Source organism: Rattus rattus, chromosome 1, assembly GCF_011064425.1.
Source record: "Rattus rattus isolate New Zealand chromosome 1, Rrattus_CSIRO_v1, whole genome shotgun sequence".
Classification (NCBI taxonomy): Eukaryota; Metazoa; Chordata; class Mammalia; order Rodentia; family Muridae; genus Rattus; species Rattus rattus.
This window is the reverse complement of record NC_046154.1, coordinates 153,285,012-153,300,364: the sequence shown is the minus strand read 5'-3', so window position 1 is coordinate 153,300,364 and position 15,353 is coordinate 153,285,012. Positions and strand designations below refer to the sequence as shown.

The following is a 15,353-nucleotide window of genomic DNA, read 5'->3' as shown; positions in this document are numbered from 1 at the left end:
CCTGCCTGCCTCTGCCTCCCGAGTGCTGGGACTAAAGGCAAATACTAAGAGGTTGGAGGGCTCGGAGCTACAAAGTCCTTCCAAAGCCTGGGAAAAGGACAATCTCTGCCTTTTCAAATGCTTTATTACCTATGACTCGGGGTCTGCACACCTCATGGAACTCTCTGGAAGCATCGCAGACCCTTCACACCCTGGCCATCCACCACTGTGCAGTTAGGGGAGGGGAGTTGAAGCTGTCAGTACTTGATGTGGTATACGGAGGCACAGTCCCCAGATCCTGTGACGATCAGCCTGCTGTTCTCAGTGATGTCAAAGCCTCTCACAACGGCAGCCTCAGGGACCTGTGAGACAGCAGCTGAGTGAGCTCGGGCCCTCTCCACCCAGAGCTTCAGAGTCGGCCCCTGTGGGGATGCTGCTCACAGCCCCCCCCCCCCCGGCCAGGGCACCCGTCTGCCCCCTGCACATAAGTACCTGAAACAGTTTCGCTCCCATGGGCATGCTGTGGACGGTGATGAGGTTGTCCATACCTACACTCACCCACCACTGGCCTAGGGGGTGGCAGAGAGGACAGTGAGGTTACGGCAGACCCCACCCATTCACTCCCATTCAGAACCCAGGAGGCTGAGGCAGGAGGATTGAAGAGTTTGAGGTGAGGATGAGCCTGGGCTACATGAGACCCTGCCTCAAAGAACAAGGCAGAACAGCAAACAGGTTTACCATTTTGTCATTTATGTTTTCCGTTTTAAGTCTTACGTAGCTCAGGATAGCCTCAGATTCCCCAAGTAGCCAGAGATGACTCTGAACTGATTATGTCAATAAAAGGGGTTGGGGTGTGGACAGTTCCACAGCACTGAGTGGGCACTGATTAAACAGAGTGGAATCCTCCACAGGGTGACCACAGTGCATGCTCTCCCTCAATGGACTCTGTTTCTTCTCAGACGGGGTTTGTCTGTAGAGCCCTGGCTGTCTTAGAACTTACTCTGTACATTGACCAGGCTGGCCTCATACTCAGATCTGTCTGCCTCTGCCTCCCCAGTGCTGGCTGGGCGGCTCAGCGGACTCCTTACCGTTTGGGGAGAAGCTGAGCCTTAAGATGGTCTGGTCCTTGGTACCCACAGTGAGCACCTGGTTCCTCTCCCTGCTGTTGAAGAGGCAGTGCTGGCCATCGGCCAGACCCAGCAGCAGCCAGTCTTCAGTCACACTGTGAGACAGGCTCATGATCTGGACGCAGCAGGCAGAGGCAGCGATCAGACCCCAGCTGGGTAGGTAGGCTGCAAGACCTCCCCACCTCCCATGACTCACTGACGGGCTGTGACCCGACTATCTCCTTTACATAGTCCCCACACCTCCCTTTCTTGAGGTGCATGGATTTTAGAGGGTTAAACATGGCAGTAACAAGTCTGCTTCCCATTTTTGGTTCTGAGACAAGGTCTTGCTCCATAGCTTAGGCTAGGCTGTAATGACTTATCCCATAGCCCAGGCTGGCCTTGAACTTCACAATCTCTGTGATGATAGTCTTTGAGACCAGCTTTTATGTGGCCCCGGTTATCCTTCAGGCCCCTGTGTAGCTGAGGATGACCTTGAACTTGTAACCCTGCTTCCCCCAGCTCCTTAACGCTGAGTGACAGGAGTGGCGGTGGAACACAGAACTTGGTAAAGTCTTTCACCCCCCCAGAGATCCCTTTTCCACTATGTAGCCCTGGATGGATTCACTTTTTCATCCTCCTGCTTCAACTTGAGTATTGGAATGACAGCCTTTGCCACCATTGTCCAGTATGACAAAAGGTATTTTAAAGACCCCCATGATGTCTCAAAAATCACTTGAGCTGACCCGCTGGGCTGTTCCCCTGCCCTCCACTGACTGCACCGTGTCATCTAACCCAAAGGCCCACGCCTGTCCAGCTGCAGCCCTTTCGGTGCACCTGGGACTGAACCGGATACTCCAGCGACATCTTGGCCGCCCGCAGGTCCCAGCATCGCAGACAGGCGTCCAGACCCCCCATCCAGACACTGTCATCCTTGATCACAAGGCATTTGGCCGCACCGGCAGGGCTGTTTAGGTCCCTGTCCAGAAAGACAGCAAAGGTGTCAGCCTATGCTCTGCAGTCTGTATCCAAGATTCTCCCAAACCCCAGGACCAACCAGCAGGTCCTCTTCCACCTTTGGCAAGAAGGGGACAGAGTGACATCATCCCAAAGTCCCTACCTCTAAAGGGTAATGTTCCAAACCAATACCTATAAATCCAGCACTGAGGAAGCTGAGGCAGGAGGATTGCCATGAGTTCCAGGCCAGGCTAGGGTACATAGAGAGACCCCTGCCTCAAAAAAGGGGTTGGGGGAAGACCCAGTGCTGGCCGAGGCGACTCAAAATTGTCATCCCAGCTACAGGGGCTGAGATAGGATGACTGCAAGTTAGAGCCGTCCTAGGCTACAGCGCAAGTGCAGTATCGTCCCTGCGAGCATGACCTGGTCCGACCTTAAGATAAACACTGAGCAGGGGTTGGCAGCACTCTGCAGGCAGAGGCAGGTGGATCTCTGAATTCCAGGCTAGCCTGGTCTACATACCAAGACCCTATACCAGAGAAAATGAATAAAGGTAAGTGTTGACCAGATGGCTCCCAGGACGCTCTGTGGGTAAAGGTGACCCGAGTCCCATTTTCCAGGAACTGCTTAGGAAGGAACAGGCTCCCGCTGGTTGTCCTGAGCCTCTGCTCTCCCTCGTCCCACAAGAATTACAACGAATAAGCCAGGCGCACACAGCACTTGGGAGGCAAAGGCAAAATTTTCTGTGCTTGCGGACAACCTGGGCTACACCAGACACACCCTAAAGGTAAAAAAGCAGGCTGGGGGCGTGGTCAGGAATAGGCCTCCTGCCTAGAATCCCCCAATGATGATCTGGGGGTAGAGTCCCACCCACAATCCCCTAGTGAGGGGGCGTGGCATGGCTGCCACTCCAGCAGAGAGGGCTGTAGGCAAGAAAGACGGCAGGACTTGCTGTCCTCAGCTGGTGGTGCTCCTTCCCCGTGTCTGCACCTGACTATTTCCTGAGTCCGCAGGTCCCATATCCTGACTGTGCCATCTGTGAAGCCAGCAAAGACCATGTTCTCCTTTGTGCTGGCCAGCGCCTGGCAGGACAGGCCGTCGCAGGGCAGTTGGTACTTCTCATACAGGGACGGGGCTGCCAGGTCCCACACGAACACGCCGGGCAGGTTATATCCACCCGCGAACAGGGTCCTGCTGTTGGAGGACAGCAGGCAGGTGCGCAGGTATCCCCTGTTAGGCTGCAGAGGACCGTCCCCATGAGCGAGGATCACCCGTGGTTCTTCCCGCACCTCCCCCCAACCCCGCCCTCCTCCAACACCCTTCCCGCTCCTGCACTGTCCCAGCCCTGTCACCTGGACGCCGTCACATTGCAAGTGGCTTTCAGGGTGTCTGTCCTCGGCTACCTGGCTCATGAGGTTCCACACCTTGATGCCACTCTGGCTGCAGGTGAAGACGTGCCGCGTGAAGGAGCTCACGGCTATGGCCAACAGCAGCTCCTGGTGTTTCAGCACACGCACCTTCTGCAGCGCTTGCGGGACAGTGAACCTCTCTGATTGCCAGAGTGATGTGCCCGGCACTTCAGAGTCCCAGAACCTGGGGTATGGGACAGAGTGAAGTTTTCAAGACAAGGTCTTAGTCCAGGTTGGCCTTCAACAGCCTATGGAGGGAAGGCGGACTTTGAATTCCTAATCCTCCTGCCTCCACCTCTTGAGTGCTACGAGTCAGGCTCCAATCGCATCCTTTTATCCTTGCCATAGCCACACATGCTTCCCTTACTCTAAATTGCTTTGCCCGATTAGACTAAGCTCCTATGCACCCTTACAGCCCTAACTGTTATAGTCCCCTTCTCCTCTGAGAATCTAGACTGAGATTTTGGTTCTTTTTTTTTTTTTTTTTTGAGCTGGGGACCTAACCCAGGACCTTGCGCTTCCTAGGCAAGCGCTCTACCACTGAGCTAAATCCCCAACCCCAAGACTGAGATTTTGAATGAGACAGTCCTTCAACCCTTTAAAAATTGTTCTTACATTTACTCATTAATTGGGGTTGGGGGTAGAGAGGAGGCAGTTTCCACTTTCAACCGTGTAGGTCCCAGGCTTAAGTTTGGTAGCAAACCCCGTTGCCTACTGAGCCCTCTCACCAGTCCCTCAATCTTCCACCACCAGGTAAGGACACGGAAGAGGGGCTGAGTGACAGGGAGGCAGGGGTGGGAGACAAGTGTGAGGTAACCCTGCTTTCTCCCTGCAGGGGGCAATAAAGCAGATACTCACAAGGGATTCAGAAATTCATGAGCTCTTCCAGAAGACTCCTGTAGTACAAAGAAAGAAGCTGGCCCTGCTGGCTTGTGACCTCCCTTCACTTGGGTCTCAAACTGGGGCTCACTGATGTCTTCTTGGTAATCACTTAGCAGGTCTGAGGGAGACTTGATCAGGATGGGGTCAGCTGTGTGGAGACAGGACTCAGAGCCAATCCAGGAACGACGGTCCCGCCCCTCTGAGGCCCCGCCTTCCTACCAGAGTCACTCAGGCTGTTTCTGTGCCTGGGCTGAGGTTCCGGTTTAGAGTAACGCAGGCCTGAGTCTTTACTTTCCTGGGAGACAGAATTGGGTCAGATGAGGGACATGTCACTCAAGGGGCCCTAACAGAAGCCTGGGGGTTCCCTGGCTGCAGTGGGGGTTCTTCAGAGGTCAGAGTGCAGGCATGAAGGAGGGTACCGAGGGGACACTATGGGGTGAATCCTTGGGGATTCCAGTCAATGGTACTAACTCCAGCAGCTTCTCTGTTGCCATGACAACAGGCAAGGGGGTTGGGAAGAAGATGGAGAGGAAGGTTTGCGCCTGGGAGCTCCCCTCACCTGTGAGAAACCCTTGCCCCCGTGTTGGTTCTCTTGGCGGCTGTCCATGAAAAATTTCCAGATTTCCTGGGTCAGGGAGCCTTGCCAGAAATGGGGCTCCTTGTCCCAGACAGGCTGTGGATCCTGGGGCTCGTCAACCTCTGAGAGGAACCGACGTCTGGTGGATAGCGGAGGCCCTGGGATGGCTTTGAACTCGGGGTTCTGGGGCTCTGCAGGCTCTGGGACAGGCTTGTCTTCCTTCTTAGCCGAGTTCTGGGTGGTCTGGATAGAACCCACGGGGGCCTCATGAGGCACATGACTTGGCCACCTGGAGCCTGTTCCCTCCAGACCCAAGACCAATACTTACCTTGACCATCTTCGAGATATGTGGGGTCCTGCTGAGGACCCCAGTCGCCTGGAAGTTTTCCACCTACGACAAATCAGAATCGAGTCTTGTTGAAGGGAAGCCCTTGCCAAACTCTTCACTTGGGGATAAACCACACCCTACACATCCAAGATGGTGGTGCACACCTGTTCACCCTTCCTTTCAAAGGCTGAGGCAGGAGGATCAGGAGTTCAGGGTCATCCTTGGCTACATACTGAGTTTGGGATCCTGTCTCAAAAAACTTCAAGAACAGTAACACTGCCATTAAGGACTTGGATGCTCCCTTGATACACAAAGTGCTGCCCCCCTCACCCCCCCTGCAAGGCCCACAAAGGATTTAGTGTTTTTTGCATATTGGGAAACTGAGGCCCAGAGACTCAAACAGCAGCAGCAGCAGCAGCAGCCAGGAGCTGTGTTTTCACTGGCCCTGCTCCTCCCCTGGGAGTTTTTGGAGAGCACCCCTGATAGAGAGGGCGGAACCTGAGATGGAGGCAGGAAAGCCCATGGGTCAGAGCTGGAAGGCCAAGGATCTGCCTCCCAGGGAGGGGGAGGGGTTCCACAAAGCCCAGGGGAGCCTCCCAGCCTCTCCTGCCTCTGTAGTGTGCCTGGAGTTCAGTGTGCAGGGAGCAGAGCTGTTGCTCTGGGCTGTGGGGGTATAGAAGACATGGGAGCTGGCTCAGCGGGGACTGGAGAGTGGGGGGGGGCAGTTCAGAGCACTGGAGCTGCGGAAGCCTGTAGCTGCAGGGAACTGCCCAGGATATTCCCCCGGCTACAGCCACCCCCATACACACCCTTGAGACAGTGCCACCCCCACACACTGGTCAATCATTTTCTCCCCCCTTCGGCCTTGCTGCTGCTCTCGAGGCCTGATCAGTCCCCACTTGGTTGACCACAGCCTTCCAGGGCTCCCACTGCCCACAGGGGCAACACCTAGAACTCCCTGCAGCTTCCAGTGCCGTGTCCTGTCTCCGACACCATCCCTCCCACTCCTGCTCCTGCGGCTCTTCCCACCCTGGGCCCATCCCTACCTGTGGGTTTGCAGATGCTTTCCCAGACAAAAGCATCCCTCTGCCCCTGCTGACCTACTCAGTGCACCTTCCTGTCCACCCTGAGTTGTAGTCCACACTCCAGCCCCTGCCTGTCGCTCTTGGCTCCCACCCTGGGCCCCTCGAACGTGCCCACTGCCTTCCCTCCAGCCCCCAGACTTCACTGGTGAATGGTGGCAGCTGAGTGCCCTGAATGAACAACTATGTTCCTGTGGCTTCCTGTCCCCCTGCTGCTCACACCCCCGCTTGGCCCGCACCCGCTAAGCTAAGCTGCAGTCTTGGCTCTGGCTCCCTGCCAGTGACATCAGGCCTCAGGCCGGCAGTGCCTACCCCTTCCTGCCAGTGCCCTTGAGAAATGGGCCAGGTGGCAGGGGAAAGGCGGATAGGGACACACGTGCCATGGCTTGGGCAGGGGGTGGGGGTGCAGGGAGAGCTGGGTGCCCCTGCACAGCCCTGTCCTCCAGTCATGCACAGGACTGGCTCGATGACTTTGTCCCCAATGCTCTGCAGCTCCCAGTTCCCCCGAATCAAAGACCAGATCCTCCCAGAGGCTGACATGGCTCCACTCCCTTCCTGCCTCTGTCCTGCCAGGGGAGTGTACCTAGCTCCAGTGCCCAGGTCACGGTTTGTGATGATGTCCTAGGAAGGACCGGTTTAGAGTGGACACCTGAAATCACTCAGCAGGTGAGGGTAGGACTCAACAAGGAGCGACCCTGAGCAAAGGTCTTCTTCACCTCTTTGAGCCTATTTGTTTTGGAGACAGGAGTTCCACATAGCTTGGCCTGGCCTTGAACTCACTCTAGCCAAGGATGATCCTCCCACCTCCGCCTCCCCAGTGCCAGGATGACAGGCGTGTGCCACTTTGCTCTGTTCTTAACTTTTAAATACTACTGACTCTATGGTTTTTAATGAAAAATCCAAGTTCAATTTTCTTGCAACCCTCAGGCTCTGCCTGCCTCCCTCTCCCTAGCTGACATACAGAGCTTTTCCCTGCTGCTCCACCCCCAACCAGCCAGGCTCCCTCCTGCCCCAGGACTTATGCACAGCCTGTGCCTCTGTCCCAGGGCCTGAACTTGAAGACCCCCCCATTCCCCCCGCTTGCTGCCACCAGGGTGGACTCACCAGGCTGGAGATGTTGTTTAGCTTGGCCGTCATTTCAGAGAGGATGCTGAGTAGGGGGAAAAAAATTGAACATCCTTCTAGAAAAAGCCCCTGCGTCTACCCTAGAGCAGAACCCCAAGAGTAATCTATAAATGGAGGGGAAGATTTCTTTTTAATATTTTACCTAGTTTTATTCTGTTACCTAAATCTTTTTTTTTTAAAGATTTATTTCAAAACAAAACAAAAAGATATCTTTATTTCATGTCGCTATACTGTAGCGGTTTTGAGACACCAGAAGAGGACATCAGATCCCATTACAGATGGTTGTGAGCCACCATGTGGGTGCTGGGAATTGAACTCAGGACCTCTGGAAGAGCAGTCGGAGCTCCTAACCACTGAGCCATCTCTCCAACCCACTATACAAACTCTTAAGACTGACCCTGGACTTTGCACATGCTAGGCAGGGAGGTGTTTTTTGCCCTGAACAATCTCCCAGGCCTCCATCATTTGAAGCCGGGTTTGGTTGACCTAGAACTTGCCATCCTCCTGTCTCAGCCTGCACCACTACAAAAGACATCTCAGCTTAAAAACAAATCCAAACAACACTTCACTGGAAGCTGCACTTCCTGCTGTGAGGAAGGACTGGTTCTCTGGGGACAGGGACCCATCCTGAGATATGGGGCCCTGAGAGAAGGCCTTACATTTTGAGTTCCTCAGGCAGCTGCTCCATGGACAAAAACCGACTGGAGGAGTTGGAAGCCTGGAAAGGTCAAAGGTATATGGTCAGCATCTTCCCCTAGCCACCCAGGGGCAGAGTCATGGCCAGCTCCTTTAAGCCCTGGACCTCCATAGGCAGGGAGCATGGCAGAACCTTCTAGACCCTGGAACAGTGGTTCCCAACCTTCCTAATGCTTTTTGTTCCTACGTTGTAACTGTAACATTGCTAGGGTCATGGATTGTAATTGCTGACAATGCACCTCCAAGGGGTGGAGAACCACAGGGTGAGAACCACTGCCCTACAGTCAATTTAGCACAGACTTCTGACATTACCTTGACTTTGAGAGAAACAGAAGGAAAAGAGAATATACTACTAACCCCCACTCCCAAAGAAAGGGTCTGTGTATCTGATTGTTTTGAACTAAGAGATCCACCTGCCTCAGCCTCCCAAGTGTGGGGATTAAAGCTGGGCACCCAACTTTAATCACAATATAGTGTTAACATACGTTACTGAAGACCAGCTTGCTCGGAGGGGCTCCAGCCCTGACCACACCATGCACTAGGCACCAGGTGAACTCCTATGTGAATCACCACTTAAGTGACATTGGGGAAGTGTGGTTTTCACCAAGGTGCAGCCGCTGTGAGGGGCTCAAGCTGGGGTGCGGGGTTGTGTGAGGTCCAGGCCAGGTGGGGACAGAGAATTCAAGTCTCCAAAACCCCAAACCCAATATGAAGAGAGAAAGGAAGCTGAGCCCCTCACCTCTGTTCCTTTCAGCAAAATTCCACCAAAAGTGTCATTGCTTTGGCTGTGAAGAGTCATCTAGAAGAGTCTTGAGGTCACAAACCAGACGAGGTCCTACAAGGCGCAGGTATAGGTTTTTTGGAAGGCAGCAAATTCGACCCTCGCCGCCCATCCCTGTAGCCTCTCCATCATCTCGACCGAGCTGAGGAGGAAGCCCCTTCAGCATCCCCATGTCCTCTGCATTCCCTAAACCCCGGCTTTACTGTAGAGGCTACGGTTTCAGACTCCCCCCATCCCTAGCTAAGCACCAGGGGGATCTCTTCGAATACCAAGAAAAGAGAACCGGGCACCTGCACTCCCTAGCGGGAGCAGTCAGAGATGTGGCAGTCACGGAACCAGTAAGAGTTTGCTAGGCGTACTAGTGAAGCCTGCATGTGGTGCACATATATACGCTCAGGCACACACTGAAAACGTTTTTGTTTTTTTTTTTTTTTAACAAGAACAAAGGAGACAAGAGAAACCACACTGGGTTCACTCTCAAATCACTCAACCTGAGTAAACTCCCCGCTCAAGTCGGTTTTGTGAGGGTCCACACCCCTCCCTCGGGCTCCCTCTTCTCCCCACTCCCCCGCCCCCAACCCGTGCAAACCACCGGCAGGAAGCGGGCTGCCCACACGCACCACTACCGAGGTTGGGGAGGCCCAGGGGATCCCAGAGGAAGCCTCAGAAGTCAGCCAAGTTCAGGCCAGGAGGAAGACCCTCGTGCTGGGCCCCGGGCCATTTGACCCCTCTCACCCCGCCCCTCTAGTCCTGGCCAAGCACCACCACGCCCACACCCACACCACGCCCCCTGCACCCAAGGTGAGAAGCAAGTCTGGGCCCAGGCCACGGGTGCACGTGGGTCCCGGACTCTGCGAGCAACCCCCGCTCCGCGCAGGCCCCGACCAATCAGAAGGCCGCGAGCCCACGTGGGCTGCGAGACAGGCTGCTCATTGCTCAGTTTGTGGCCATGCTGTCAATCACCGAGTTCCTGCCTTGGCTTAACCCTCGCGTTCCAGGTGTAGCGATTCAGGAGCTGGGAGACTTTCGGAGCGTTTGTGGACCATTTGGGGCATTTGAGAGCGGTCAGCAGGTGACGGTGATTTCGGCCTAGATCTTTGATCCTTGTTCAATCCTGGGGACCCACAGGGTGGTCGGCGAGCTCACTCTTGCACATGCACACGCACCTACCCCCCAAATAATTTTCTTTTAAATCTTATTGACACAGGAGAATCAGGATTAATCCTGGCTGGCACGCATGTGCCCTGGGCCCTATCCCCAGCACCACTTGAAACTGACTTGGTCAGACACCTTCATCATCCCAGCACTGGGGAGGTGAAGGTAGGAGGATTAGGAGTTCGAGGTCATCCTGAATTACAAGTTCCAGCCTAGCCTGGGCTACACGAGACCATGTCTCTAAAGAGAAAGAAAGGAGAGGCTTAGGGCACAAAGCCACATGCCTACACCTCCCAATTCAAGGACAGGAAGTAGAGCAGACCTCTGAGCTCCTATAAGGCCTCACCCCCCTCCTCCCTCCCATCCTTAGCCTGGAGGATCGTGGAGTAAGCTGAGGGTGGCCTGGGTTAGAGTGGACTCTCTGGACCTCCCTACCCTCACTCCTGTGCCCACTCCAGCCATAGGTGTGTGTGGGGGGGGGGAGCGTGAAATTAAACCACAGTGTAACCTCACCACTTTGGCTAGGGAGGCAGGGGGTGACCTTGAGTTTGGGGCCAGCCTGGTTTCTATAGTAAAAGCAGGTATAAAACAGAAAGGGCTGTGAGGGCTGAGTGGGTGAAGGCTGCCAAGCCTGATGGCTTGAGTTTGGTCCCTGTGCCCCACACAGTATAAGATGAGAATGCATTCTTAATTCTCAAGAAGTGTCCTCTGGCACCCACACATGATTAATGATTATAACTCAATTAGGCCTTTGTCACAGTAACTTTTCCTTCATTAAAAAGTATTTTAAGGGGCTGGAGAGATGGCTCAGCAGTTAAGAGCACTGACTGCTCTTCCAAAAGACCCGGGTTCAATTCCCAGCAACCACATGGTGGCTCACAACCATCTATAATATGATTTGATGCCCTCTTCTGACCTGCAGGTGTACATTCAGAGCACTTGTATTAAGTAAATAAATCTTAGAAAGTATATATTTTAAGGTCAGGCAGTGGTGGCCCATGCCTTTTATTCCAGTACATGGAAGGCAGAGGCAGGTAAATCGCTTGTGTTTGAGGCCAGCCTTGTCTGCTAAGCAAGTTCCAGACAGCCAAGGATACACAGAGAAACCCTGTCTAGAAACAATAAAAAAATTAAGTGTATAAATGTTTCTTTGAATGCATGCACACTATGTGTGTGCCCAGTTCCCTCCGAAGCCAGAAGAGGCATTGGATTTCCTATAACTGGAGTGGACATGTGGGTGCTGGTCCTTTGCAAGAACAGTGCTTGTCAGTCCAACACCATATACATACATTTTTTTTCTTTTTATCCTGGTCCTGCTTTTGACCCCAAGAGTTTTGCACATGCTGGGCCAGTGCTCAAGCCTTCACTATCCATTTCAGCCAGGACTGTCATTGAAGGGACCAGTAGATCTTCATTCCTAGAGGGCTGCTTGGGGCTGGATCCTGAAGGGGGTGGTGTTTTCTCTCTTGATCTCCCTCTAGCGGTCATACCTATTATGACACATCGACCACGAATTTACATGAGATGACGTCACCACCAAAGCTTATGCTGCAAAAATATTCAATCATTGTGCCAGCTCTGGCCATCATCCCAGTCTGAAAAGATCAAGTCTCTTTGACTGGCTGTGGTGTCTCAGGGCTCTAATCCCCACAGTCAGGAGGCAGAGCCAGGATGATCTCTTTTGTTTTCCTGTCTCAAAATAACAATAGCAACAATTTTTTTAAAAAGACTTATTTATTACATACATATAAGTACACTGTGGCTGACTTTAGATACACTAGAAGATGGCATCAGATCTCGTTACAGATAGTTGTGAGCCACCATGTGGGTGCTGGGATTTGAACTCAGGACCTCTGTTAGAGCAGTCGGTGCTCTTAACCGCTGAGCCATCTCTCCAGCCCGCAATAATGTTTTTTTAAAGTCCCTTTTTTCTTTTATTTCCAGCTCTAAGAGGCTCACCGCCTTGTATAAGCTGTTTATTGTATTTAATTATCCTACTCACTTGTTACTTACTTCTCTCTTCTCCCTCTCCATTTCCAGAGGTTTCTCTGTGTAACCCCAGCTGTCTTAGAACTACCCCACTTAGACCAGGGTGGACTGGATCAGAGCTCCATTGGCCTCTACCTCCTGAGCGGCTTAAATTGATTTAATTCCATTGTGTTGTTTTATTATCACATTCATTTTTTATTTCATTCTTGTTAGTTATTGCAGGTTTTTTTTTTTTTTTGGTTTTGTTTTGTCTTTTTTGTTTGTTTGATGTTCCATACAGTGTTTCTCTGTGTAATCCTGGCTGTCCTGAAACTTGCTCTGTAGACCAGGCTGGCCTTGTACTCACAGAGATCCTCCTGCCTCAGGCATGGACCAGCACACCCAGCCCGTTTTACATTTAAATTTATTCTTATATAAGAATGCACATGAACGGGCTGGAGAGATGGCTCAGTGGTTAAGAGCACTGACTGTTCTTCCAGAGGTCCTGAGTTCAATTCCCAGCAACCACATGGTGGCTCACAACCATCTGTAATGGGATCCGATGCCCTCTTCTGGTGTGTCTGAGGACAGCTACAGTGTACTTATATACAATAAATAAATAATAAAAAAAATTAAAAAAAAAAGAATGCACATGAACATTGTGAGCCTCCTGAGGCGCTGTAGCTGGGTTCCTAGAAGGCAGAAAATGGAGCAGAGCAGTGGCAGGCTGCTGGGCAGAGTGGAGGTGTAGGAAAACACCCAGGCTGGCACATCCCCACCTCAGCGTGCACTCATCAGCTGGACGCACACGGGGCGCACTTCAGTAGACCCTGTGTCTACCTCTCCCCACCCCCAAGTGTCCCCTGTATTGTAGCTCCCACCTCCCTCATCCCATGGCCCCTGTGTGTGCCCCTCCGGCTAGTGGGCCCCTGTGCCTATCATCATCCCCACCATGGTAGCCCCTTGTAATGAGCACAGAAAAATGCCTTTTAGACATGTAAAAAATAACTTAGTCAGGAAGGATCTCCACTCTACCCAAGGCTGCACCTGATGACTAGAACCTGGTGACCTCGCTCAGTCACATGACCTACTGCTATGCTACTGCTCAGTACATAAGCAGAGACCAAGAGCACTGTTCTGCTCTGCACACCCGGAGAGAGAGCTACGTTGATCTGCCCTGCAGCTAGAGAGTCATCTCTGCCCTCTACTCCCCATCCTGATCCTCAATTCACAGACTTCTTTTAGACACTGTCCTTCAGCTAAGAGATGCTGCACAGGTGAGCAGCCTTGTGGAGATAGGCTCAGGACCATAGTTAGGAACTGAGAATGTGAACCTTGAGTGATGACCCTTGGCAGAATAAAATACAACTTTTGTTTTACTCACTATGAGTATCCACCTTCTTGCTTGTGAGACCCCTGTGTCCAACTCCCCCAATACACGTGAGCATGCACACACACATACACACACACACACACACACACACGGCACTAACCACACACCACACAATCACACACACTACACAATAACCACACGCTACAGAGTTCACACTAACTACAAACACACCACGCTAAACACACACGCACACGCACGCACACGCATATGCGCACGTGCACACACACATGCATAGGAAGTGACCAAGATTTCAAGGCTTCATTCTCCCCTGCTCCCCCTCCGACCGTCTGGGGTGCAGACGTTCATCGAATAATCGCTTGAGACACGTGAACATTTTGGGACTTCCTGGGCAGGGTGACCCGGGTGGTCACCTACAGGAGGTAAAGGCTTTTCCTTCTGGAAGCTTTCTTTGCAGCGCTGAACCTCAACGCAATGCGGTGCGCAGAGGCGAGCGCCGTCGCCATCTGCTGGCCGAAGCCGGACTCCACAGGCTTCCAGAGACCGGAAGAAAGGAGGTGGGGGCAGGGTGTGTGTGGGCGCGCTGAGGAGCCAGGGATCAAGGGGGAGGGTTGGAGTGTGGGTAGGTGGCTGTGAGGGACCTGGGGGGGAAGTGGAGGTGGGCTAGGAGGTGGCTAGCGCCTCTGGGAGTACAGAGACCGGGCGCTCCGGAGATATAGGCAGAGGCAGAGGGAATCTCTGTTGAGTACGAGGCTCGCCTTGTCTACATAGTGCACCCTTGTCTCAAACAAAAATTAAAATAAAATGAAGAAACAAAGAAAGTGAAAATGTTGAAAGCGAACGAAATTAAGAAGGAATAGTGCCCAGCGGTGGTCACACTGTGTGCTTTCAAGGGAAGGTAGTACTATGTGGGAGTGCTGGTGAAAGACCCCCCGCAGTGGGGAGACCCTCACTCAAGTCTCGGGATGACTCGACCCCCCAAGAACTCACACAAGACCGTCCTTGTTGTAATCACATGAGGTTTATCGATAGCAACCAGTGCACTGGGGTCAAGACTGGTATCCCACGCAGGGGCAGTGGAGTTCGACCCGAGAGGCTGGGAGAAGAGGTATTTAAAGGGAGAAACCACAACCCGAGGGGGCAGGGATGGCGTCATTGGAAAGTGTGTAGAATAACAGTGAAAAAGCACAAGGAAAAACTTTGTCCCCCAAGATTGTTTCCTAGGAGAAGCTGTCTCCTGCTTCTCAGATTGTTTAACTTCATGGTCTGCTAGTTCCTAGGAGAAGTTGCTTCCTGCTTCTTAAGATTGTTCTCTAAGATTTATGGTCAGCTAGTTTCTGGGAGAAAGCTGTTGAGCCGGCCAATGTAATTAACCATTCTATAGCCCTAGGAGAGGCTTCTTGGAACATACAATTCTGGGGCCTAACCTGTTTTTTTTTTTTTTTTTTTCTGTTCTAAACTTTGTGTCTAGGCGGGCAACTTTAAAACTTTTACCTTTCATTGGGAACTAAGTTTTACTTTACTTTTTTTGCCTGCATGTCTGGGCACCACGTGCATACAGTGCCCACAGAGGCCAGAAAGGGGCTCAGATCTCTAGAGCTGGAGTTCCAGTGGGTTGTGAGTCACCTGGGTACTTGGAATAGAACCACTGAACCTCTCGCCAGTCTTCTTTTCTTTTCTTTTCTTTTTTTTGGAGCTGGGGACCGCCTCTCGCCAGTCTTATCAATATACTTATTTTGTGTACATGTGTGGCCGCGAGAGCCGCAGAGAACATGATGGACGTCAGAATTAACACTCTCGGGGCTCAATTCAACTTCCACCACTTGGAACTCTACCTTGAGTTCTCGGTTGCAAGCGTTCCCAGGCGCTGAGCCATCTTGCGGAGCTGAATATGAGCATTAATGCATCGCTTGAGCATTGTTGGCTAGGGGGTATCCCGGCATTCAAAAAAGGACTC

The 15,353-nt window shown here is 52.5% G+C and overlaps 1 protein-coding gene across 1 annotated transcript; it reads right to left on the bottom strand.

Annotated features, from left to right (window-relative positions):
- Positions 1 to 106: 106 nt before the first annotated feature.
- Positions 107 to 9,094, bottom strand: Tle6 (TLE family member 6, subcortical maternal complex member). Its single transcript, XM_032909218.1, is given in 14 exon segments — positions 107 to 341; positions 472 to 548; positions 1,068 to 1,221; positions 1,923 to 2,064; positions 3,033 to 3,280; positions 3,395 to 3,635; positions 4,310 to 4,347; positions 4,399 to 4,481; positions 4,553 to 4,628; positions 4,893 to 5,216; positions 5,218 to 5,301; positions 7,425 to 7,470; positions 8,105 to 8,163; positions 8,981 to 9,094. Coding segments are annotated over 14 exon segments (1,791 nt in total). The 3' UTR covers positions 107 to 236.
- Positions 9,095 to 15,353: the final 6,259 nt, after the last annotated feature.